General features: G+C 43.3%; 1 protein-coding gene across 1 annotated transcript; it reads left to right on the top strand.

Annotated features, from left to right (window-relative positions):
- Positions 1-12,290: 12,290 nt before the first annotated feature.
- Positions 12,291-21,240, top strand: LOC135097716 (merozoite surface protein 2-like). The gene is made up of 3 exons (XM_063999713.1): positions 12,291-12,493; positions 14,733-15,797; positions 20,868-21,240. Exons 2-3 carry the CDS (start codon positions 15,480-15,482, stop codon positions 21,042-21,044), a joined length of 495 nt encoding a protein of 164 aa, XP_063855783.1. The 5' UTR covers positions 12,291-12,493; positions 14,733-15,479; the 3' UTR covers positions 21,045-21,240.
- The last annotated feature ends 2,740 nt before the right edge of the window (positions 21,241-23,980 follow it).

Here is a 23,980-nt window from a genome sequence, read left to right as displayed (position 1 = left end):
TTCTGTTACTTAACCAATTAACGCTCCCAACCTACTCCCAGTCCCGCTAGCCGGCGGGTTACTCTCTCATTAGGAGCATGACCCTAAAAAAATAAGTCACATGGCGCGGTCAGAGAGAGCTAGCCTGCCCTGGTCTGCCTACGCGAACCAAAAGCGTTTGTTTGGGTAAGATTTAAAGGGACGAAGGTTTAAAGGGCCAGTCTCTGCGTGGGTGTGTTTGGTGAAATGCTGAATACTCACGCCTGGTTCGTCATACACCCACAAGGACAGGCACAGTTCACTCCTCCATGACACACACACACACACACACACACATATATACACAAAAACACTAACTAGTAACTCTACCTTTAGTTTCGTCTGCTGCGTTCCAGCAAAAAAAAAAAAAAAAAAAAAAAAATCAAAATATTCCTCCATTACTAATGTAACTCACATTCCCTGGTGGTATACTTCCCTCGGAACACCCATATTTTAAAGAGCTTTTTATCCACCATATGTGTCTCAGTTAACTCTGATCTTGGCTGGAAATTAAACTATATTGTATGATATCAGTGTGGTCATCTTGAGGTCCCGGATGAAATGGCGGGCTGGGATTGGCTGTTCACGACCCGTTGTCATGGTGATGGTAGACGCCATTCAGTTGACAGCTCATTTTTTCTCGCTATTGAAAGGAGTTTATTAGAGCGTAACTGAAGCGTGTAAAGGCATGATTCCGCACCATACTGTTAAGATATTGTAGTTCTGAAGTGTTCCTAGGGTTAGTAAGCTTGGGTAAGGAGTATAACACAATTTAGATGGTGTTTAGATGGTGTGAAGAGCGGGTGTGTCCGCGCTAGATTCAAGCAATTCCAACCTCTGATATGATTGCGTACTAGACTGTTAAGATATTGTAGTAAGGAAGTATTTGTGGGGTTAATAAGCTTGGGTAAAGGTGAAGTTCGTTTTCATGGATTAATCTGCCCATCCTAGCTGGAGGAGGAGGAGGAGGAGGAGGAGGAGGAAGAGTACAATAATTATACTTGGCACAGCCACACTTTTCTCTCATTTTATATATATATATATATATATATATATATATATATATATATATATATATATATATATATATATATATATATATATATATATATATATATATATATATATATATATATATATATATATATATATATATATATATATATATATATATATATATATATATATATATATATATATATATATATATATATATATATATATATATATATATATATATATATATATATATATATATATATATATATATATATATATATATATATATATATATATATATATATATATATATATATATATATATATATATATATATATATATATATATATATATATATATATATATATATATATATATATATATATATATATATATATATATATATATATATATATATATATATATATATATATATATATATATATATATATATATATATATACTCGTATATATACGTCAGAAAAGTGGCCTCCCAAAGTTTGGTGTGTATTTGAACGAAGTGTAAGAAGTAACAATGACGTTGAAGGATGGCATTACAGACTTAATATGAAAGCACGTCAAGGCCAACTGAACTTCTATACTTTAATAACCCTACTACACACACAGGCTAGACTTGTAACGCTTCATGTAAAGTTTATAAATGATGGAAAGGTGTTGCGTCACCGAAAAGATAAATATACAAAACAACATGGACGACTATTCCTGCTTTGGGAGGAATTTTCTCTGGGCACTAGAACAGCAAAAAGCTTACTGAAAGCTGCCTCTCATCATATTGCTGTGAATATGTAATGACTTGATTTTTCATGAAATACTCTAGTTTTATTGTCTTAAAATTTGGTGTATTTCAGAATACTGGCCTCCTATTGGCTCATTTCAGCTAGCGGTCTTGTTAGGATTTGGAAAGGAGTGTTTCATCTCCTTCTTCGTCTTTTTTTTCAATGGTGTAATGGCTAGGCGCGGCGTGTGGACGTCCAGTGATTCCGTGTGGGTGCGTGAGAACAGGTTGGTGGGACACAAGCCGGGGATATATATCACAAATGTGTGAAGCACTCTTCTCTGTGCAATAGTTTATGATGGTTTGAATCTAACAAGTGTGTGAAGCACTCTTCTCTGTCCGATAGTTTATGATGGTTTGAATCTAACAAGTGTGTGAAGCACTCTTCTCTGTCCGAGTTCAAGTTGGTTAGGCCGTGATCCCTTTAGGCCGAGAGTCATTTAGGCCGTGATCCCTTTAGGTCGAGAGTCGTTTAGGCCGTGGTCCTTAAACTCATTGTTGCAAACCCTGTGCTGCCATTCTTGACAATGGTCACACTGCAAAGCATGGTCACACTGCAAAGCATGCTGGTTGAATCGTACACGTCGAGAGCAAACAACACGAGGAAATTTGGTAGGCATCCTGAGCGATGAGGTGTGAGGGAATAACGAAATACGCAGAATTTGACTTCAACACATCAACTAAGTAAGCAAGACAGTGTTTTGACACTTTAGAAATTATATGTTTCGAATTTAGTAATATTTTGAATTAACTAATTGAGACAGTGTTTCAAAATTAGTATGTAGGTTTCGTAATTGTAATTGCACTTGTACGGACACGGCAAGGTTTGCTGTGCGACACAGGTGTGAGAGGTGGCAGGACAGGAAATGTGATAATGGTGTATCTTGAGCTGATTAATGGCAGCTGTGAAACCCGGTATTTTCAATGACTGGGTTTCGTGCACTTCCTGCAGTACCTCATAAAACGATTAATATGTGTGTATGTACGCTACGGAACATAGTTTCCACTGCATATAGGTCTCTTCCACTGTATATAGGTCTCTTCCACTGTATATAGGTCTCTTCCATTTATTATCTTTATTTTATGGAGGTATCGATCTCTCGATACATTATCAAGAGTATCAATAAAACTCATTAGCATGCAATCACGTCACACTTCTCGCCTCCACAGTAGTCCTCCAGCATCGACTGCACTATAAAAACTATAAAAAGGATCTCAGTATTACGGCCTAAACGACCCACGGCCTACAGAGTCGCGGCCTAAACGACTCTCGGCGTAAAGGGATCACGGCCCTAAACGACTCTCGGCCTAGAGTGCTCACGGCCGAAACGACCTGCTCCCCTCTGTGCGATAGTTTATGATGGTTTGAATTTAACAACTGTAGTGATAATACACGTTCATACGTGAAGCCACGTGCAGCTTGGACATTTTTTTTTCCCACGCTCAAATGAAGCGGTTACTGATTCGTGATTAAAGAGATAATTAGCTCGTGTATTGCTTACATGTAGTTTACAGTGAAATTTTTTACCTAATTTGGTTGGGGACATTTCTTTATTAATAATTAACAAAAGAAAAAATAACAAATGGAATCAATGAAATTACAGGATTTGCTAGAGTGGTTGTTATATGGACGTAATGAGTGTAGCACTGTACACACTCACGGTAGTCACGGTTTAGGGTTGTGGGGGGCGGGGGAGGGGGGGCTGGACAAGGATCATGTATGAAAAGTGGGCAATGACCAGAAAAAGTTTGGGAACCACTGCTCTAAACTATAACTACTTAGGCTACTACTGCTACTTATACTACTACTCTTACTACTACTACTATTACTGCTACTGCTTCTCTTTGATATGGGGCTCTCGTATTCCAGCTAAGTTTGAGAGAGAGAGAGAGAGAGAGAGAGAGAGAGAGAGATATTATATATATATATATATATATATATATATATATATATATATATATATATATATATATATATATATTATATATATATATATATATATATATATATATATATATATATATATATACGAGTATATATATATATATATATATATATATATATATATATATATATATATATATATATATATATATATATATATATATATATATATATATATATATATATATATATATATATATATATATATATTCCACCTGTTAATAATGTAGAAATGTTAATCTGTTACTAGAACTGTAAAAACACCATTGAAAACCCGTGGCACTTCAACTAGTGCCTTTGGAACGCAGGAATATTGTTAATCTGTCACAAGAACCGTAAAAACACCCTTGAAAAATCGCTTCTCTCTCTCTCTCTCTCTCTCTCTCTCAGAAAACAAGAGGGATACAAGGAGCAGGGGAGGATAGGGGAGAGGGAAGAGGAAAAGAGAGACGGAAATTGGGAGAAGAGTAGGGAAGAAGGAAGGAAACCAGATAAATATACAGAGAGAGAGAGAGAGAGAGAGAGAGAGAGAGAGGAAGAAACAGACGCACTGGTATTAGCGGAGCGGGTGCCGTGACATCAGGCCTTGACTCCGCCTCCCTGCCGCCGGCCACAGTACTGTACGTGCGTTATAGCACCAATATGCCCATATGTGCAGATCTTACTTGGCAACAAACTGAATTTCTAAATAGAAGCCTTCTTACGTGATACATTTTAGGCATCTGAAGTTACTGTAGTGCAGGTTGTGGTTGATGGGGATAGCGGGAAGCCAGGAGTCAGGTTAACGGGGCTGCCGATAGTCTGTGGAGTCGCGCGTGCTTTCCAGTCTCAACTGTATTTTTTATCAAGGTCGTGTGGCGGTGTCTGTTGTACTAGTTATGCCTAATAGACTTGAAGTTATAAATTTAATCCATTGCAAGAGTAAGAAATATGAAAAAGGCATAAAAGGAGAGAACAATGAGTCGGTTTTAAGGTGCATTGGTAACGTAACACCCGCAAGGAGGGGGGAAAGAGGGCCGGTTTTTACTATCCTTCACACGAAACCAAACTGATGTGGCGCCTGACGGATAAACAAAGCCTGTTCTAACACCCACCGTGGCCCTAAACATAAAATTGTTTACTCATACACACATATAAACACATTATTTAGTGAACTTTAATAACAAAAGGATAAAAAATAGCAAATATATAACGTCACAGCGTCCCACATGAAATTCAAAGAACCGAGCGAACGTTCAGTAATGAAAAATTCCTGCTGGCTGGCTAAGCAACTTAATTTATGAAGTTCTGTTGGCTATTTAGGGGCTTTGGTGTGGTCACAAGAAGAGGAGGATCATTTTCTCCTATACCAAAATAATGGAGAGTTTTGAGCCTCTTAAAAGCAAGCGAAAGGGCGGAGCAACGCGGGTTGGAGGGGGCGGAGCCTAGCCTATGGGATGTTTTCGTTGCTTCATTTTCGCGTTATTGGCTTTAATTTCGCGTACTTGTTGTTTCTTTTACTTTCTTCGTGTTTATTTACTTAGTGCTGAATGACGCATTATATCTGAGAGGAGGATGAACTAACAGAAGCGAAGTATTTCATTAATACACCACTATAGATGTGCGTCTCTCTCTCTCTCTCTCTCTCTCTCTCTCTCTCTCTCTCTCTCTCTCTCTCTCTCTCTCTCTGTATATCGTATAGCTACACTTACACGTAAAATAACTCATCATAACAGTAACTACCCCTTGTAATAGCTTTACTTTGGGGACCGGTGGGTGAGGAGGCGTTACTGCTTCTCTAGCCTGACTGGTGACTGACGGGTGAGAAGCGAGCAGTGACGAGACGAAGACAGGAATGTGGTAAGAGTGGCAGGAAAATTACAAGGGATTTCAAACATTATTTTCTCGAGGTCCTTCATATTAAATTTTGCCGTACTATCACATCACCTGATAGCACATGAGACAACAACAGTGCGAAACCAGGGCAAGAAAGGCTATTCACTCTACAGTTATTGTTGTTCCTGGAGAAGCGTAAATACATGCTAGGATTTTTTTTTTTTTATGTATGAGTGACACTGGCCAAGGGCAACAAAAATCCAATAAAAAAATGCCCACTGAAATGCCAGTCCCATAAAAGGGTCAAAGCAGTAGTTAAAAATTGTTGAATAAGTGTCTTGAAACCTCCCTCTTGAAGGAATTCAAGTCATAGGTAGGTGGAAATACAGAAGCAGGCAGGGAGTTCCAGAGTTTACCAGAGAAAGGGATTGAATGATTGAGAATACTGGTTAACTCTTGCGTTAGAGAGGTGGACAGAATAGGGGTGAGAGAAAGAAGAAAGTCTTGTGCAGCGAGGCCGCGGGAGGAAGGGAGGCATGCAGTTAGCGAGATCAGAAGAGCAGTTAGCATGAAAAAATAGCGGTAGAAGACAGCTACTTCACCTCTGGAGCCAGCACGCCCTCGTACACGCCCGCCCCGCCCAGGGTGAGTGTGGCGGAGAGAGAGAGAGAGAGAGAGAGAGAGAGAGAGAGAGAGAGAGAGAGAGAGAGAGAGAGAGAGAGAGAGAGAGAGAATGCATGCATGCATACACACACACACACACACACACACACACACACACACACACACACACACACACACACACACACACACACACAATACACACGTTTAAACATTCGTGACCACATCTCAGTACTTCCATTCGTCCGTCAATCTGGAACTCTTGACCACACACTCACTCACTCACTCGCTGCTGGTCTGTGTTAACCTCCTTCGTCATCACACGTTTACGCTACTGGCTAAGTCCATACGCCTCTCTGCTGCCCCCAAGAGGACCCGCGCTTCATCGCCGTCCACAGGTGAGTGAAATCTTGCTTCCAATGGCTAAATTTAGTAAACAAACAACGCCAATTTGTATCCCTGTGGCTCCTTGACCCCCCCCATTCACCCCATGCTGGAGCTGCCTCCCCGCCCCGTCCCCAGCCCCAACTCTCCGCTGACGTACAGTTAGTACTGATAAGATCCCCATGAGAGCCACCAGTGCTTCATTTAAGGTGGCTAAAGCTCTATATGGCTCGGCTTTTTAAATATGATAGAAAAACCCTGAAGATTAGTGGAGGAGGACAGGGCATTCAGTAACCTGGCCCAGACCCCTGAGTCAGTGGCCAGGGTGACGAAGCGGTGCGACGGTGACCTGACGGTGACCTGACCTGTACTTCTGGGACAGTCTTCACAGCCTCCCCTCACGTTGACCAATGAGACTCACTGGACAGACTCACTCTTCTCAACACACACACAACAGAAGGGTTAATTTGGAGATTTTTCACCATTCTAACATTTTTGGGGGGCAAAACAGCATTTTTTTTAGTAGATTTTGATGTGCTTTGAATGAATCTAGTAGCTGTTTCCATCATAAATAATTTTTGATCTATTTCTATATACCCATAACCCCATCTCCCCCTCTCCCCCCCCAACACACACACACACACACACACACTACTCACACACACACACACACACACACACACCACACACACACACACACACATACACACACACACACACACACACACACACACACACACACATACACACACACACACACACACACACACACACACACATTATAACAGCAGCAGCCTACACCCCGACTCTGCCCATCGCTGGTCCCAGGAGATTCCCGGCCTCTGCCTTTATACTTAAGGACAATATCCTAAGCAAGATGAATAATCAGAATCAGCCAGGCAGACGGCCAAGACAACGCTGGCTTGTAAGTTTTCTCTTTCCCTCGAACCCCAGGTCGTGAGCCGCAGCCCTTACCACTGCACCACCCCGTCTCTTTTGCCCTAAATAATACACAAACCATGCAGGGATCAATAAAAACGAGGGAGGAAGGTGGTACGAAATCAACTCTGAGATACTAGACAGTCATGACACACGAGCCTTTGTTGGGATGTCTACGTGCTGGTGGCTTCCTTCTTTCCTTCCTTTTTTTCTCCATGGTGACCTCTCTCTCTCTCTCTCTCTCTCTCTCTCTCTCTCTCCCTCTCTCTCTCTCTCTCTCTCTCTCTCTCTTTTTTGAGGCGGCACTTCCTCATTCACCCTTCACCTCGCTTCCCATCATTTCCTTCCCCCACCAGCCAGGCAACTCTCTCTCTCTTTTGAGGCGGCACTTCCTCATTCACCCTTCACCTCGCTTCCCATCATTTCCTTCCCCCACCAGCCAGGCAACCAGCCGCACCCTTTTATCATCTCGCCCACCACCACCACCACCACCGCCGCTGCCGCCTCGTCTCCCTCCCTCACTCCCTCCCTCCCTCTCCCCACTCACTCCCTTACTCTCGACTCCCACGCCCTCCATTGATTTCTCCTTCGTTTCTGAGTGAATGGTGTCAGCCTACGAGGAGGGTGACCGTCGATAATTTGAGTCTCCTTGCACATTTCACCAACACTCAATACCATTTATTCTTCCTCGTTCTCCTCCTCCTTCTTCTCCTTAGATTTTTCGTCAACACTGTCACTATCATATAATCCTTCTTCCTTCTTCTTTTTCTTCTTTTCGTTCTCTTGCGCCTTCATCTCCTTCTCCTCTTCATCAACTTCTCCTCAATTCCTCCTTCTTCTCTTTCTCCTGCCCCTCCACCTGCTTCTGATCCTCCTCCTCCTCCTTCTCCTGCCCTTCCTCGTCCTTCTTTTCTACTGCTTCATAAAGGTGTTACTCTTCGTTTTTTTTTTTCTCCTTTCCCCCTATCTCTTTTATTTTCGTTAATCTATTATATATCTCCTTTAATTTGTTTTCTGCTTCTCCTTTCTATTCCTTTTACCATTCCTACTGCTACTACTACCACCACTACTACTACTACTACTACTACTACTACTACTACTACTACTACTACTACTACTACTACTACTACTCGTACTTGTATTCTTCCTCTCCTTTACGTATTGTATTTATAATTTTATCATTCTGTAAATATATTCCAAGTTGTGCCTTTTTTATTTAGTCTCTCTCTCTCTCTCTCTCTCTCTCTCTCTCTCTCTCTCTCTCTCTCTCTCTCTCTCTCTCTCTCTCTCTCTGGATTGGTTAGTGGAGACTATTACAGTTTCAAATTGAACTTTCTTCCTCTCCTTTACTCTCCCTTGTCCTCTCATTTCGCTTTCCCCTTCCCCGAAGTAATGACATCAAGAAAGAGACGAATATTGCAAGCGTACATGAATCTCGTCTTTTTCCCCCCCGCGACAGAGAGAGAGAGAGAGAGGAGAGAGAGAGAGAGAGAGAGAGAGAGAGAGAGAGAGAGAGAGAGAGAGAGAGAGAGAGAGAGAGAGAGAGAGAGAGAGAGAGAGAGTGTGTTTTTGTGTATTCCTCAGAAGGTTAAATAATGTAATCTTATGGAATCAAGTTCCACCTATGTCTCTTTTCTCCCTGGAGAGACTGAGTACGCTTCTCTCTCTCTCTCTCTCTCTGGTTCAATACACTCTCACCACTCAATGTTCTCTTTGCCACAACCAGTCTCTACACACTCATATTCCATCCCCTCAACTCGCCTCACGCTCTTGCTCTTCCTTCATTCCTCGCTACATGCTTCCCAGCACGCCTCCCCCCTCCTTTTCTTTTCACCCACCCTCTCTCCACTCTCTCCACTCCCTCCACATTTCCCTTCCCCACAATTCTAGTTCCAGCTCTCTCTCTCTCTCTCTCTCTCTCTCTCTCTCTCTCTCTCTCTCTCTCTCTCTCTCTCTCTCTCTCTCTCTCTCTCAAATTCACACGAGCCTAAGTGGTTCATTTAAAAGCTTCATTTGGGGTTTTGTTGCACTTATCATTCCTTTGGTGAGTGGAGCGAGGGAGGAGGAGAAGCATACCTAGTCTTGGGGAGAGTCACCAAGAGGCTCCTTAGCACAACCCAGAGTGGAGTATTTTTTTTTTTTCGTCTTTTCATTTTTACATGAAAGGGGAGTTTTGGTGATGACTATAAAACGTGCAAGGAAGGAAAACAATAATGTCGCTTAATTTGCTCCTTGGTAGGAAAGTTTGTAGGTACGCAAGGGAGGAGGCAAGAAAAGAAAGAAAGGGTTAATTTAACTGGACGTATTTTGATGGAGATGCAGAAAAAAAAAACACACACACACAAAGGAAGAACAAGCATCAGGAGATAATTGCATTCGTTTTTATGAAGCTCTTTGTTCTTATAGTTATTTAAATCATAAGTATGCGGAAGACAATTGTAGATGGAGATTTTTTTTTTTTTCGTGTGTGCTGCGGACAGGTGACATGGATGAGGTGAAAGTTTAAAGGTAAGGGAAAGGAATATGCTAGAAAATGAGTGAAATCTGCTCTTCTCTACACGTATAGATGAAAAGAGAAAAAAGAATAATATAGTGTAGATAACATGAAGCAGGAATTATGTAGCAGTTTTACAAAGTATTTATGACGATATTACGCAAAATAAATCATACAAAACTACAGTAGCTCCATTTATCACATTTTCGCGGACAGTACGGAGGTCTTAACATAGAGCAATTCATTAGACCATCAACTTCCATTCGAATTACGAACACGAGATTCATTGGCGTTTGTGACATGACAACCGGGAAGACAGTGAGGTAGTAAAATATTGCAAAAATCAGAGAACAGTCAGATTCCGCCAGTGAAGGATTCTGTTTCACGTTCCGTCATACAAAGCCGATTGGTGTTGCCGTGATCGCCTCGCCTCATTACCAACCCAGGCATGCCACACCCCAATCCCTTCCCGGCAGCGTCTCGTACTCCCTCTCCCCTCTGTGCTAAAGGCTTGTCATCGGACATTCGCGCTCTTTGTTAGCTCATAATTAAAATGCGGGTAAATATTATGCTTTTTATGTGTGTAAATGATGGTAATATGTTTTAAATGACAAAATCTAACTTGTGTGTTTACGAGTAAATGTAACTTTATTTAATTCAGATTTGATAATGTGGATGCTGTTTTTTGTGTGGCTAAGCTGTCGTTTATATTGTTGTTGTTCTAGTTGTTATTATTATTATTATTATTATTATTATTATTATTATTATTATTATTATTACTATTATTATTACTATTATTATTATTATTATCATCATCATCATTACTATTATTATTATTCTTGATCTTGTTCTTCTTGTTCTAAACCTTTTTTTCTTCATGTTCCTCTTATCATTACTTATCTCCTCCACCACCACCACCACCCTCAGCAAGCAGGACACATGAGCCAGCCGTTCGTTCACCCGCATACTGGCGTGAAGCATCATTCGTAGAGAGCCCAGTAATGACTATCGCTGGCATACCTAAGGAGATCAGTCGACCCTAGATACATTCTTATTCTTGACTGGCTCAGTACAGACTCGTTGGTTTAGCCTTAATACAGTGAGGAGACTTGTGTATTTGTGGCGGTGAGTAGGGAGAGGACGTCTGTATTAAAAAAGCAGTGGTCAATATAGTTTTAAGTGTCACTAATATCTAAACACACTAAGCCATACTACAAGATCACTCTCACTTTTTTTTCCCTCTTGCTATTCACTGCTGCCGATCCTTTCATTCTCTCGGTGTTGTAGTCTTTCTTTCGTAACATTCAGACCCCTGTAAACATGTTTGCTTGCACACACACACACACACACACACACACACACACACACACACACACACACACACTCGTATATGAAAGAGAAAAAAAGAAGATTGCGTTTTCCCTTTTCTTCTTGGCTACGAAAGGAAGACAATTGCAAAGTTAAGTGTTTAAAAAATGGCATTATCGTAACTCAGTCCTCCTCCTGCCCACTTAGCACACTGCCATTCAAACTGAAGCCCATACCGTTCAGAGTCCTGGCGCCGGCATTTGTCAATATCTTTACTCTCCCACCCGCTCCTCCACTCTCCACTAACTAGTAAACTTCGAAAAGTATTGGGTCGCTCTATTTTCCCTGCTTTCCACGCCCTCAGCCCCACACGGGAAGCACCAGGTGATCCGGGGAACTGCAGTGTATCAGGACTGAGATTCTTCCTCCCAAAGTAAATTTTAGTGTGGTGTGTGATAGATATCTTGGTTTATTCTCGGCACTAGTTACGTTTAATTGCGTGAATAAAGACCATGATCTTACAATTTTAAGTTGATTGATATATCAATAAACCTCCACACCACGGTGCTCCAGCCTTTGTCTCCGCCACCTACGCCACTCAGCCCCACGAGGCGCATGCTATCTGCTACCTAAGCGCGCGCACACACACACACACACACACACACACACACACACACACACACACACACACACAACTTTGGGGTCTTGTTCTATTCAATCCCGTTCTTCCACAAATAGTTCAGTGTCAGTCGTAGTGTGTAGCTCAGCAGATACAGTCGTTATAGACCAATAAGTCTCCCTGTATCTGTTCTTCCTATCTGATTCGTACTTATCTTGAGGCAGGTTATCCTCAGCAACACTGGTCAAAGGCCTTCTCCCCTGCACTTCACAAAAATAATAGAATAATATTAGCCTCTTTTGGATAAAGCACACACACACACACACACACACACACACACACACACACACACACACACACACACACCTCTGTCAGACCACAAATGGTGGCGACCCGTCCTAGACACCCTCGGCCTGGGTTGTACCACTGTTCGCTCCGCCACCAGACGCGCCACAGCACCTGGCTCGCCTCGCGCCGCACGGGTCGTCACGCTGTCCCGTGAGACCACCTGCCTCGCTGGCGGGTTTTAATCAAGGGACTAATTTTCTCAAAACGTGAGGGATATTATGTGTTCTCTGTGGATTGATACGAAAAACCCAGTGTTGTTTGGTGCCTAGCATTCAGAAATATCAGCAATTAACGTACCACCTATGATGAAATGTGCATGATTGTGTGTGTGTTTTGCCATTTTTACTGTTGAAGTGTGATTCAAATATCCGTACATCGTTCCGTGAGCTGAGTGGACATATGCACCATTCTTCCATAACGACAGTTAATTCAAATGACGGAAGTTAGTGTGTGACAAATTGAATTACCAAATACAAAAATTCAAGTCAACCTAAATTGGGAGGATGTCCTGCTTGGCCAACTTGCAGCGTGCTGAATGTGTGCAGACCTCGATGTGCTGAGTGCGCGTCAGGGACGCGGTGTTCCGCGTCCCTGAAATACAACAAGAAGAAAACAAAGCACGCCAAGACACTGTTCACCTGGGTCAGATCCTACTGTGGCGCGGGAGTCAGTCAGTCAGTCAGTCAGTGAGTTTGTGTACACCTCAGCTGTGAATGAATCATGTAAAATATAATTTCTTTCAGGGTTGTGCAAACAATGTAAATCTTTCTGCGTGGCGAAATGATGAGATAAGTCAATGAAGTCCACTGACAGCAGCTAAATGAGGAGGGTTTATTAAATAATGACGCTAAATGAGATAATTAAACACGGGGGGCAGACCTTGATTAGTCTGTCGTGTAGCTGTTCCATTTGGCAATAATGAGTGTGCACGTTTTTAGTGTGAAAACAGACAGTGACCCATAGCAAATCCTTACACGCGGGACGACTCCTGCCTTCCACCATCACGTGAGCGCGGACAGAACATCGCACCAGACACGTGGCGACAAAAAAGCTTGAGCTCACAGCCTCAGTGCACACCGGCAGAGTGCTGAGTCCTATTACCTGCCACGCTGCTCGCCACGCAAACATACTCCCAACGAAAAGAAAGGTCTGGACATGAAATATAACGTGTATTCAAAAAATAATGTTGAAATATATTGTTGAGTCCTCTTTCACGAATCTAGCACTTGTCCTTCCTCAACACATGGGCACTCTCACCATGAAAGCTCGGGAGTAAAAAATATAGCACGCAAACAAAAAATAATCCAGAAATATGAGTCCAAACCTCTTACGTTGGAGAGTCAGAACGTTAAATTAGCGAATGTAATTTACTACCACAACATTGCTCGGGAGAACCTCGGCGTGGGTGAGACACGGCCACCCATAGATCGTAAGTAAGGGGAAGGGGAGGGAAGGAAAGCAGACTGGAGTGGTGAAAGAAGGCGAGGAAAAATTTAAGAGCACTGCCAGCACATGCAAAGTGGAATGCGTGCCACATGCAATGCAAAATTCCACGCAAGTACTCCGGCAACAATCTGACCATAATAGGCTTGGTAAATACAAAGGAAACATGACGTAAGTGCCTCTCGCCCACGAACATCACTTGAAACTGCTTGACGTGAGAGAGAGAGAGAGAGAGAGAGAGAGAGAGAGAGAGAGAGAGAGAGAGAGAGAGAGAGAGAGACTGACATGCACAGCTCGCCAAAGCGGACGGTGAGAAAAGTGTCAGGTGTCTAGCGAATGTGAGGGAGGGAGAGTCGCGAGGAAGCAGTTAATGATTGTGGTCGATAATACAAGTGAGGGAGAACATGAAGGGGAATGCAACATGTACGTAACAAAATGGAGAGAGAGAGAGAGAGAGAGAGAGAGAGAGAGAGAGAGAGAGAGAGAGAGAGAGAGAGAGAGGAGAGAGAGAGTGTTAGAACGCAGACAATTTGACCGCACTCTCTCACCACCACCTTACACACACACACACACACACACACATTATGGCGTGCTGAGATGATGTAACTTACTCCTTCACATGGCTGGGCTGGAGTGCTTTTTGACAAGTAATGGTACAGTGGTAGTGCTCTTCATACTCATGCTATCATTTCCTCCTCCTCCTCCTTAACCAGTGCGTCTAGAAATGCTTTATTTTCTTCCACCACCACTAAGCATAGTTTTTTTTTTTTTGTTATAGTCAGTGTTTATGTATTACTTCCCGTACCGTAGTTATTGGCGGCAGCCTGAGATATTTGGAAGTGGAAGTACAGTGGAGACCAAAACTCTATCTCAGAACTGCTGCCGCTGAGGTAAAACAGAGTATTTACTACTACTACTACTACTACTACTACTACTACTACTACTACTACTACTACTACTACTACTACTACTACAACTGTTGATAACTATCCTTCTTTGCAGGCATCGTAAGACACAAGACGAGGAGCAAGCAAGATTCACGACGACACAGTTCTTCACTGACTCGTCAACTCACTGACTGCAAAGTGCGTCTGTGCAGAGAAGACAACACGTGTGGTGCCGCCCTCCCGTGACTACTGAGGAGACAGGAAAGAGAAGAAACCAGGAAAGAAACAGCAAGAGGAGGAAGAGGAGGAGGAGGAGAAGGAGGAGGAAGAGGAGGACGACGACGAAAAAGAGTTGGGGATTAAAGGGGAGGAGGACGAACAAGAGGATGTACTGTGGTAAGAGGAGGAGGAGGAAGGCGTAAATAGAATAAAGGAATAAAGAAATACAAAGAAGAGTACGAATGTATAGGGAAGAATAACGAAATATATTGTCAAATCAGGAAAAAAAAAGAAGGAAGAAAAGGAAATATAAAGGGAATAGAAGCAAGAGTAGTGAAGCTTGAGATAGAATAAAAAAAAGATATGAAGGAGTAATGGTTTATAAGAAGGAGTAAGGAAATATAAGGAAGAATAATGAGAAGTACAGAAGGAAAAGGATATATAATGAAAGAAAATAGCCGTAGATAACGCCTATGAAATTTTACTGGCACACATTTCTTTCCTCCTCTCCTTCGATTACCTTCCAACGTGGCATACCCTTCCCTTAGCTAACCCAGCCATTACCCAAGAGGCAGAGAGGGAGAAGATACAGTGCTCACCTCCTCACCACGCCCTGCAATAAAGAGCAACACCTCCTCCTTCAATGACCTCATCCCAACACATCAAAGACAAACCCACCACCACCACCACCACCACCACCACTACCACCACCACCAACCACGACCATAACAATAATAATGACCAAAATCATAGCCCCCTCCACAATTCCCGCCACAGTCAGAGCCGCACAGAGTCACCAGCAGCACCTCCAAGCCAGCTCTCCTTGTCCCAGCGGCAGTCCTCGTCCCCCCTTACCACCACGTCGCCTTCACCAGCACCACCCTCTCCCTCCTCCACGCCACCGCCGCCACTCCAGCACGAGACCGCCGCCCTTAACCCTCCGAGGAACGTGCTGCCCCAGGTGAGAGAGAGAGAGAGAGAGAGAGAGAGAGAGAGAGGAGAGAGGAGAGAGAGAGAGAGAGAGAGAGAGAGAGAGAGAGAGACTGCTTCAGGTAGTGCTTGTTTTTTTTTTTTTTTTATCCATAGCCTCTCTCTCAGTTGAGGGCGAAAGGGTCGGATTTGTGTGGGGTGTGGATGGGGTGTGGGGTGGGGTGTGGGTAGGGTCAGCAGGGATGGTTAGGTTAAGTTGCTGGAGGTGACAGGAGCACGGTGAATTTGGGGAGTAGCCGGCATTACGTGGTCCGTCCCCGCTTCTCTATCTCACACACACACACACACACACACACACACACACACACACACACACACACACACACACACACATACACACACAAAGCCATCAAGAATACATACTACACAATACATAGCGGAACCAGGAATCAGTTAAAGCAGTTAAGCCAGAAAATTGTGGAGGCGATCAAAGAGAAGAGTCTCGTTTACAGGGAGCGGGGCATCCGTCACGCGTCACTGGGGAAGAGGAGGAGGAAGAGGAGGAGGGGGAAAGGAAAGAGAGGAAAACCTTCTTTGATATCAGTGAAGGTTCCGTGCCACGTGCAAGTTTGGAAAGAGAGAAGGTTGAGGGAGAAAGGGCGAAGGACAAGGCGGATACACGCTTAATTGTCCCTGTAACATGGTGGCCTCTCGCTAAGCTATGGGATTATCCCCTGCCATAGCCTTGTTCTGTTGACCATGCTGTGTCTTGTAAATGTTGTTGCTGCTGTTACTGATGCTGTTGGTGGTGGTGCTGGTGGTGGTGGTGCTGGTGGTGGTTGTGGTGGTGCTGGTGGTGGTTGTGGTGGTGTCTGTTTACGATGAAGGTGTTTTGTGTTTAACGTCTTTTTCTTGTTGTTCCCCGCCAAATTTAAGATAATTTGAATATATAAATACACTGCTATTAATGCTTGTCTTGTCACAGAGGTGAAATAAGACGTGTAAAAACACACCTAAACAACAGCAACAAAACAACAAGCAGTATCAAGCAATAATAATATAATACAATATAAAAATAATCTATTCACGCACACACAAGTCTTCAGAGAGAGAGAGAGAGAGAGAGAGAGAGAGAGAGAGAGAGAGAGAGAGAGAGAGAGAGAGTGAGTGAGGGACTGCGAGGGTCAAAAATCGAGCGAATCGCCATGGAATAAAAGATAATGTTGATATGCATTCAGGGACGTCACTCGCGGAGGGACCGCACGCGAGGGTCACCGGCGAGAAAGAGCCAGCCAGCCAGCCAGCCAACCACACACACACACACACACACACACACACACACACACACACACACACACACACACACACACACAAAGTTAGGAAAACAAATACGAAAGGAAAAAAAAAAGAAAACAAGAGAGAGAGAGAGAGAGAGAGAGAGAGAGAGAGAGAGAGAGAGAGAGAGAGAGAGAGAGAGAGAGAGAGAGAGAGAGAGAGAGAGAGAGAGAGACACGAAAAATAAGAAGGGAAGGCCAATGATTTCTTTCTCAACGTCAGGCATCGTAAACAATCATGAGGAAACAGAAACAAACAGGCAAGGAGACTCAGGTAAACAAGGTCAGGTCAAACACGCCACGAGTCACGGGGCCGATGAGAATGCGATCAAACCACGAAACGAGGCTGACATTGAGAGAGAAATGCAATGCTGGAAACAAAGAACGGAAGAGAAGGAGGAAGAGGAGAAGGAGGAGGAGGAGGAGGAGGAGGAGGAGGAGGAGGAGTTTTCGTGCCCCTCCCCATGTCCCCTCCTCCTAGACCTTCAGGTGGCGTAACACACTTGCTTGGGGCACATACAAGAACTCTATGCGTGCTTGCGTGTGTGTGTGTGTGTGTGTGTGTGTGTGAAGATGGAATAGATAACGGAAAACAAGATGGACAACTGAGCGCAACCTAATTTAGCGTAAATCACCGGAAAATATCGCACAACAGCCGAAGCCGAGGAGCAGCAGGACTTCCTCTCTCTCTCTCTCTCTCTCTCTCTCTCTCTCTCTCTCTCTCTCTCTCTCTCTCTCTCTCTCTCTCTCCCCTACTCTCGGCAAGTCGCTTCCGAGCTTGTGCTATCGGGCAAACTTAATTAACAATGCACATATATCTCACAAAATTGGCGATCGATACGAATTAATTACACGCTACAGTGAGGTGTTTTCTGAAGCATTAACGAAGGTATAGCTCCCGTTCCCTCCTCTTGCTTTGCTCCCTCAAGGCCACACTTTACCAGCCTTATTGAGATGGATAGCCCCGTGAGCCCCATTCGCTTGTTCATCTCCGAGAAGTGCATAATTCCTGCAGCTTGGCCCGGGTAGTGTTGCTGGTGGCCTTGCATACATACGCCCACAAACTTTGGGCTTGTCGCGTTATGAGATGGAAAAATATGATGGACGGCGCTTGGTCTTTTTTCTTTTCTTTTCTTTTTTTTTTCTTTTTTCTTCTAGTGCTTCAGAACTTACGAACTTTGTGGCAGTCATGAGAAGTGCCAAAACTCTGAGCTATTGGCGGGCTTGGTTCTCCGTCACTAACCTTCACTGTCCTTCACACCATCCTTCATTGGCTCACACTATCCTCACGTGCATCACAGACTCTACTCATCAGGATGAGAGGGAGGCGGTGGTTGCAGTATATTCTACGTATCTAAACTGTTCATTGTTGAATATGTGTCAGTCTTTTCTCTGTTACGTGCAGGTGTAATACAAGCTAAGGGTCTCCGGGGTCATAACACCGTGCAAGCCGCCACAAACACAGGTGTGCTCCATACTGTAACGTGTCATATCCTTTACCTTCTTGCTCGTTAGTGCTGCTCCGTCACACACACACACACACACACACACACCTGAGCTTCTACGTATGTTTCGCTCTTTCTCATGTAGGTAATTCTTCGCCTCTACACACGGAACTGATAGTCATTGTGCCCTTATCTAATTACGTTCCTCATGAAATTATTCCTTGTTCATTTGTTCGGTTTTCATATCAGTTTTCCATTCAATTATTTCACAGAGCAAATCATGTGATGGAAAATTAAATTCTCCGCTGTGTTTGGGTATTAAGGTTTTTTGTACTTTCATATCTTTTACTCGTACAATTCCTTACTTTAGTATATAACATTAATTTCCATCTGCCTTTACTCACATACCTTCCAACATTCAGCAATAAGATTCTGCACCATTCCCTCACAGTCTGCAGTTAGAGATGTCACTCAGACACACAACCTAACAACCCCTAGTCATTCCTGTCACTTGACCCTGCATCCCCTTCAATCAACCAATCAGTCAACCAATCCCATTTTCCATAGTTCCCTTCTCTCTCCTTTTGTCTATTGCCCTATTCCTCCCCTCCCTCCCTCCCCATGCAGGAAGATACTAAAAAAAACATCTCCACATCACACACCTCGGTCGTAAATCAAACTTTACTGGAAACTGTTCTCCCTCCCCTGTGCCTTCCCTCACACATGCGTCACTTTCCTCGTAAAACTTTTCATAGCTCACAACACACGTCCACTGGCCCCATAAATCTGCTCCACCTTCCACACACTGGTCTTATCAATCTTGTATAAAGTTTTCTGCGAGGAGAATCCAGAACAGCCAACAAAAAATCAGTGATAATTATAGCAACAGTAAAAAACAGCAATAATTATACTACCACCACCACTATCACCCCACCAGCACCAGCACCACCATCACCACTGCTACCAATATCACCATCACCACCACCACCACCACCACCACCACCACCACTACTACTACTACTACTACTACTACTACTACTACTACTACTACTACTACTACTGCTGCTGCTGCTGTTGCTGCTACTGCTTCAGTAAATAATCATCAACAAGAACAACAATAACAACAACAACAACAACAACAACAACAACAACAAAAACAACAACAAATATCATCACCACCACCACCACCACCACCACCACCACCACCACTAACAGCAAGAACACTAAATTCAAACAACATATCCAAATAGGCATGCAGGTGGCGGCAGCGGTGGCAGTGGCGAAGGTGGTGATGGAATGCAATGAAGTGTAGCGGAGTGTAGCAGGGGGAAGTGGTTCAAGGGGAGTGGGGAAAGAAGGAAGGAAGGAAGGAAGGAAAGAAGAAAGGAAGGAAGGCAGTTTGCAGTACGAGCAAGGTGTGCACTCCATAACTATACGAGCATACACACACACACACACACACACACACACACACACACACACACACTAAATAAACTACGTATCGGGCAGGCGAGGCGAGGCGGGTTTTACTACAGTATTACCCTCTAGATGACACTTACGTATCGCGAGCCACGGAAACAACGATAGATATCCCTTTTACATGGAAGGATGAAGAGCTACTTTATCAGCATTACCTGGAGACACGCTGATGTTAAGAATATGTAACAGTGGATAGCTTCACATCTCATTATTCTTATTGCTATCATCGACAAACAGTTTAGAATAGACGCACCAAGCATAGGACATTCAGTGTAGGGCCAGAGTGTGCAGGCGGAGCGGCAGGAGATGATGAGGGCGGGGACAAAGTGCGCTCCTCATGATCACCAAACGCATAACTCGCGGCGGAATGTTCTTGCACTCTCCACCACTAAAGAAATGAGGTAGTAAGTGAGTGCTTGTTACGGCTAGGTTGTTGAGAGAGAGAGAGAGAGAGAGAGAGAGAGAGAGAGAGAGAGAGAGAGAGAGAGAGAGAGAGAGAGAGAGAGAGAGAGAGAGAGAGAGAGAGAGAGAGAATTATAATGGGGATACTTCTAGAACTAAAGTAGGAAAAACAACAACGAAAAAAACAACAACATACTACTACTACTACTACTAATACTAATACTAGTACTATTACTACTACTGCTACTACTACTACTACTACAAACATGAATAAAATAACAAAAGCAACGAAATATTTGAATTAACAAAACTTTGAATGCAGGAGAAAATATTATATTCACAAACTCCTTTATAACTCTCTCCTCTCCACCTTCCCTCTCCTCACAACCTCATTTTTCTCTCCATCCTGCAGCATTTCATCCCTCCCTCCCCACGTTACAGGGCCGTCTCGACCAGCTGCAGGCGGAGGTGAGCAAGCTGGAGCAGCGGAGCGAGCAGCTGGAGGCTCGGGTAAAGAGTTTCTTCCGCCAGCACCATGCCCTCGCCGCTGCCACGGACCAGATCGACCTTAAACTGGAGGCGCTCAACCGACAACACAAGACCCTCTCGTCCTCATAGTCTTTTGTGTGGCTGCCTCGAGGAACACTGCACGTACACCGCCTCTCCTGAGTGTGTTATGGAGATCCTTAATGTTGAGGCATACCTGTGTTTCCTGGTGCGAAAGAGATTTGTGTGGTGTAATACAGGTGCCGACACCGCACTTACCCACAAGAACTGACAAAATATCATCGTTTTTATGCTTACTATAATTTTTTTTAGGAAGAGTCTTGGTGCGGCTGTATGTGTGTGTGTGTGTGTGTGTGTGTGTGTGTGTGTGTGTGTGTGTGTGTGTGTGTGTTCCCTGGTTCAAAACAAACTTGTGCAGAGTGAGACAGGTGGCCACACAGCACTCACCTACGAAAACTTAGGGAATATTGGCATTTTTATGAAGAGCGTTTTTATAAAGAGTCCTGGGACCGCTGCGTGTGTGTCTGTGTGTCTTGACGCAACACGAACTTGTGCGGAGTAAGATGGATGGATGCCAGAACAACTTTACCCGACGGAAACTTATCAAACAATGTCAATTTTAGGCTTCATCTTTATTTTTGTATGAGTCAGTGTCGCAGAGAATGCCTCAGAAAGGTTACGTGGACCACACACATTTTTTTTTACGGCTAGTTTTATGTTTTGTGGCCGCTCGGATACAATGTATTTCTGGGAACAGGCTCGTCAAGACCTCGCCGCGGGGTTGCGTGGGCGCGGCGGGGAGTTCCCTCGCTCCTTCCTTCTCTCGCCAAGCTCGCCTCTCTTCACCCAACACTCGATATTTTGAGGAAAATGGAGCGGCTACAACAAAGGCAACAAATTTTCAGGGGCAGGGTGTATTGGTAAAAAAAAAGTAGGGCTTTCATAAAGACGGGCTGGAACTTATTAAAATGAGATCCAAACGATGGAAATTAACAAGAAAATCTTAATACAGGTACTTAAGCGTGACTAAAATAGCAGATTAAAAAAAAAAAAACAAAAAAAAACAAAACAAAACAAAAAACAGAAGGCAATAGAAAGCATAGAAACATATTACGGCTTTCATTGACACCTTTTTGTGACGCGTGTGTTGCATGCACGGAGACTGCACGGCGAGAGAGAGAGAGAGAGAGAGAGAGAGAGAGAGAGAGAGAGAGAGAGAGAGAGAGAGGAGAGAGAGAGAGAGAGAGAGAGAGAGAGAGAGAGAGAGAGAGTGAATGATTTTTCTTTGTAATTACTATGCCCAACAAGAAACATAGATTGTGTTCTTATTCTTCATATTATTTCCATTATTTACCTGGTAATGGTGCCCCACTTTCCTTTAGTAGCATACTATCACAAACTGTTCTTATACACAACGACGGCAATTTGTAAGTCATGCAAGAGTAGTTAAGACGAGAATAAAACACTTATGGATAGATCAGAGACGTACCCATTCGCTTGAAAGATAATGACGATAAAATTATTTAAAAGTTTTCTATTGCCACCTCAAGATAAATAATAATGAATTCTTGGTGATGAAAGGAGTAAGTGGCACTGTTTTTCAAAAGTTAATGAAGAGTTGATATCTGTATTTAACAAGGAGGGGCAGCAGCGGCAAGGAAGGCAGAACAAAGGCAAGGACATTGGCAGGAGTAGCTGTGCAAATCAAGGAATTCGTTCGATGTTTTTTAGTGTACGAGTATATTGATTAATAGAAAGTCTGGTAAAGCATTCGATACTTATTTTCTGTCAGGGTGTCTATCTGAACCATGTCATTCATTCATAACCTCTTTAAGCGACCACATAAAATTTAATGGTTATCGATCATTACCTCGTGTATGTCTCTTCTTATTCCGACAGTTAACACATGGCATTCAGTGCATTCCACCACCTACACTCATCATAACACCTTTCACCGTTACTACTAATACCACTGTCCCCACAAACCTGCACAGTACCCCTCCCATAGCCAGTAAATAACCGCACAAAGCCAAAACGAGAAACTCTCACAAAGTACGCGAGACTGCTCTCGTAACCACCAAAACCACCCTTACTCACCACCACCTCCATCACCTACACACCTGCCACTCCTTAACCCACTAAATTACCGACCGAAGCCAGTCAAGTCAAGAAAATGCTACAGAGTACACGAGGACATTCACATAATACAATAAACATAACATCTACTACTATTTGTTTCACCACCAGCACCTACTTACTCCACTGCATTCAGATCTACAACCCACCACCCAACACCATCACCACCACCACGAACACCACCAGGTAACCTTTACCCTTCGCTAGGTGCGCACTCGTTCCCACCATCTTGAATTAAATGTGAATATAAACGAGTGCATCAGCCTGGGAGCAGCGGCAACAATAGCAGAGCGGGGCAGAATAAGGAGAGAAAATAGGCAAAGCGGAACATCCAGTGAGTGTGCCGCGCCCAGCCATGAATATGTTGATGGCTGCGGTAAGTATTATCCCTTTGAAGTTGTATTGATAGCGGCGCTGCTTGAAAGGATCGACGAGCAGGAGCCATGTGGTGTTAAATTCTGCGTTTAGTACTTCTGGGCTTTCGGGTGAAGCTGTGTTTTGGATGGAATAAGTTTCCCTTTGAGCTAAGATTGTTTTTTTCTTTCTTTTTCGCTTCAGTACGGCACGCAGAAGGAGAGACTGAGAGGAAGGATGCTTCGAACACACACACACACACACACACACACACACACAGATTCAGATTCAGATTCAGATAGTTTATTGACCACAGGAAAAAAAATAATAAATTATACAATTTAAAATACATACAGTTCTGGTCCAAAATACAGTAACTTCTCTTAATAGCACTATGCAAATGATATACATTAAAACTTTTATAACACATTTAAAACACAAATGCAATAGTAAAAATAAGTAAAACACATAAAATAATCGTTAAAGATGGGGCAGGAATCCAGCAAACATCACACTACGGGGGTAACATCTTAAGACTTGGAGATGCATACATAACT

This window comes from Scylla paramamosain, unplaced genomic scaffold (genome assembly GCF_035594125.1).
Source record: "Scylla paramamosain isolate STU-SP2022 unplaced genomic scaffold, ASM3559412v1 Contig30, whole genome shotgun sequence".
Lineage (NCBI taxonomy): Eukaryota > Metazoa > Arthropoda > Malacostraca > Decapoda > Portunidae > Scylla > Scylla paramamosain.
This window is presented reverse-complemented; position numbering and strand designations above follow the sequence as displayed.

Coding starts and splice junctions, on each gene's coding strand:
- LOC135097716 (XM_063999713.1), top strand. CDS start 15,480: ATGACCTCATCCCAACACATCAAAGACAAACCCACCACCACCACCACC. Junction 15,798..20,867: donor CGAGGAACGTGCTGCCCCAG/GTGAGAGAGAGA, acceptor CCCACGTTACAG/GGCCGTCTCGACCAGCTGCA.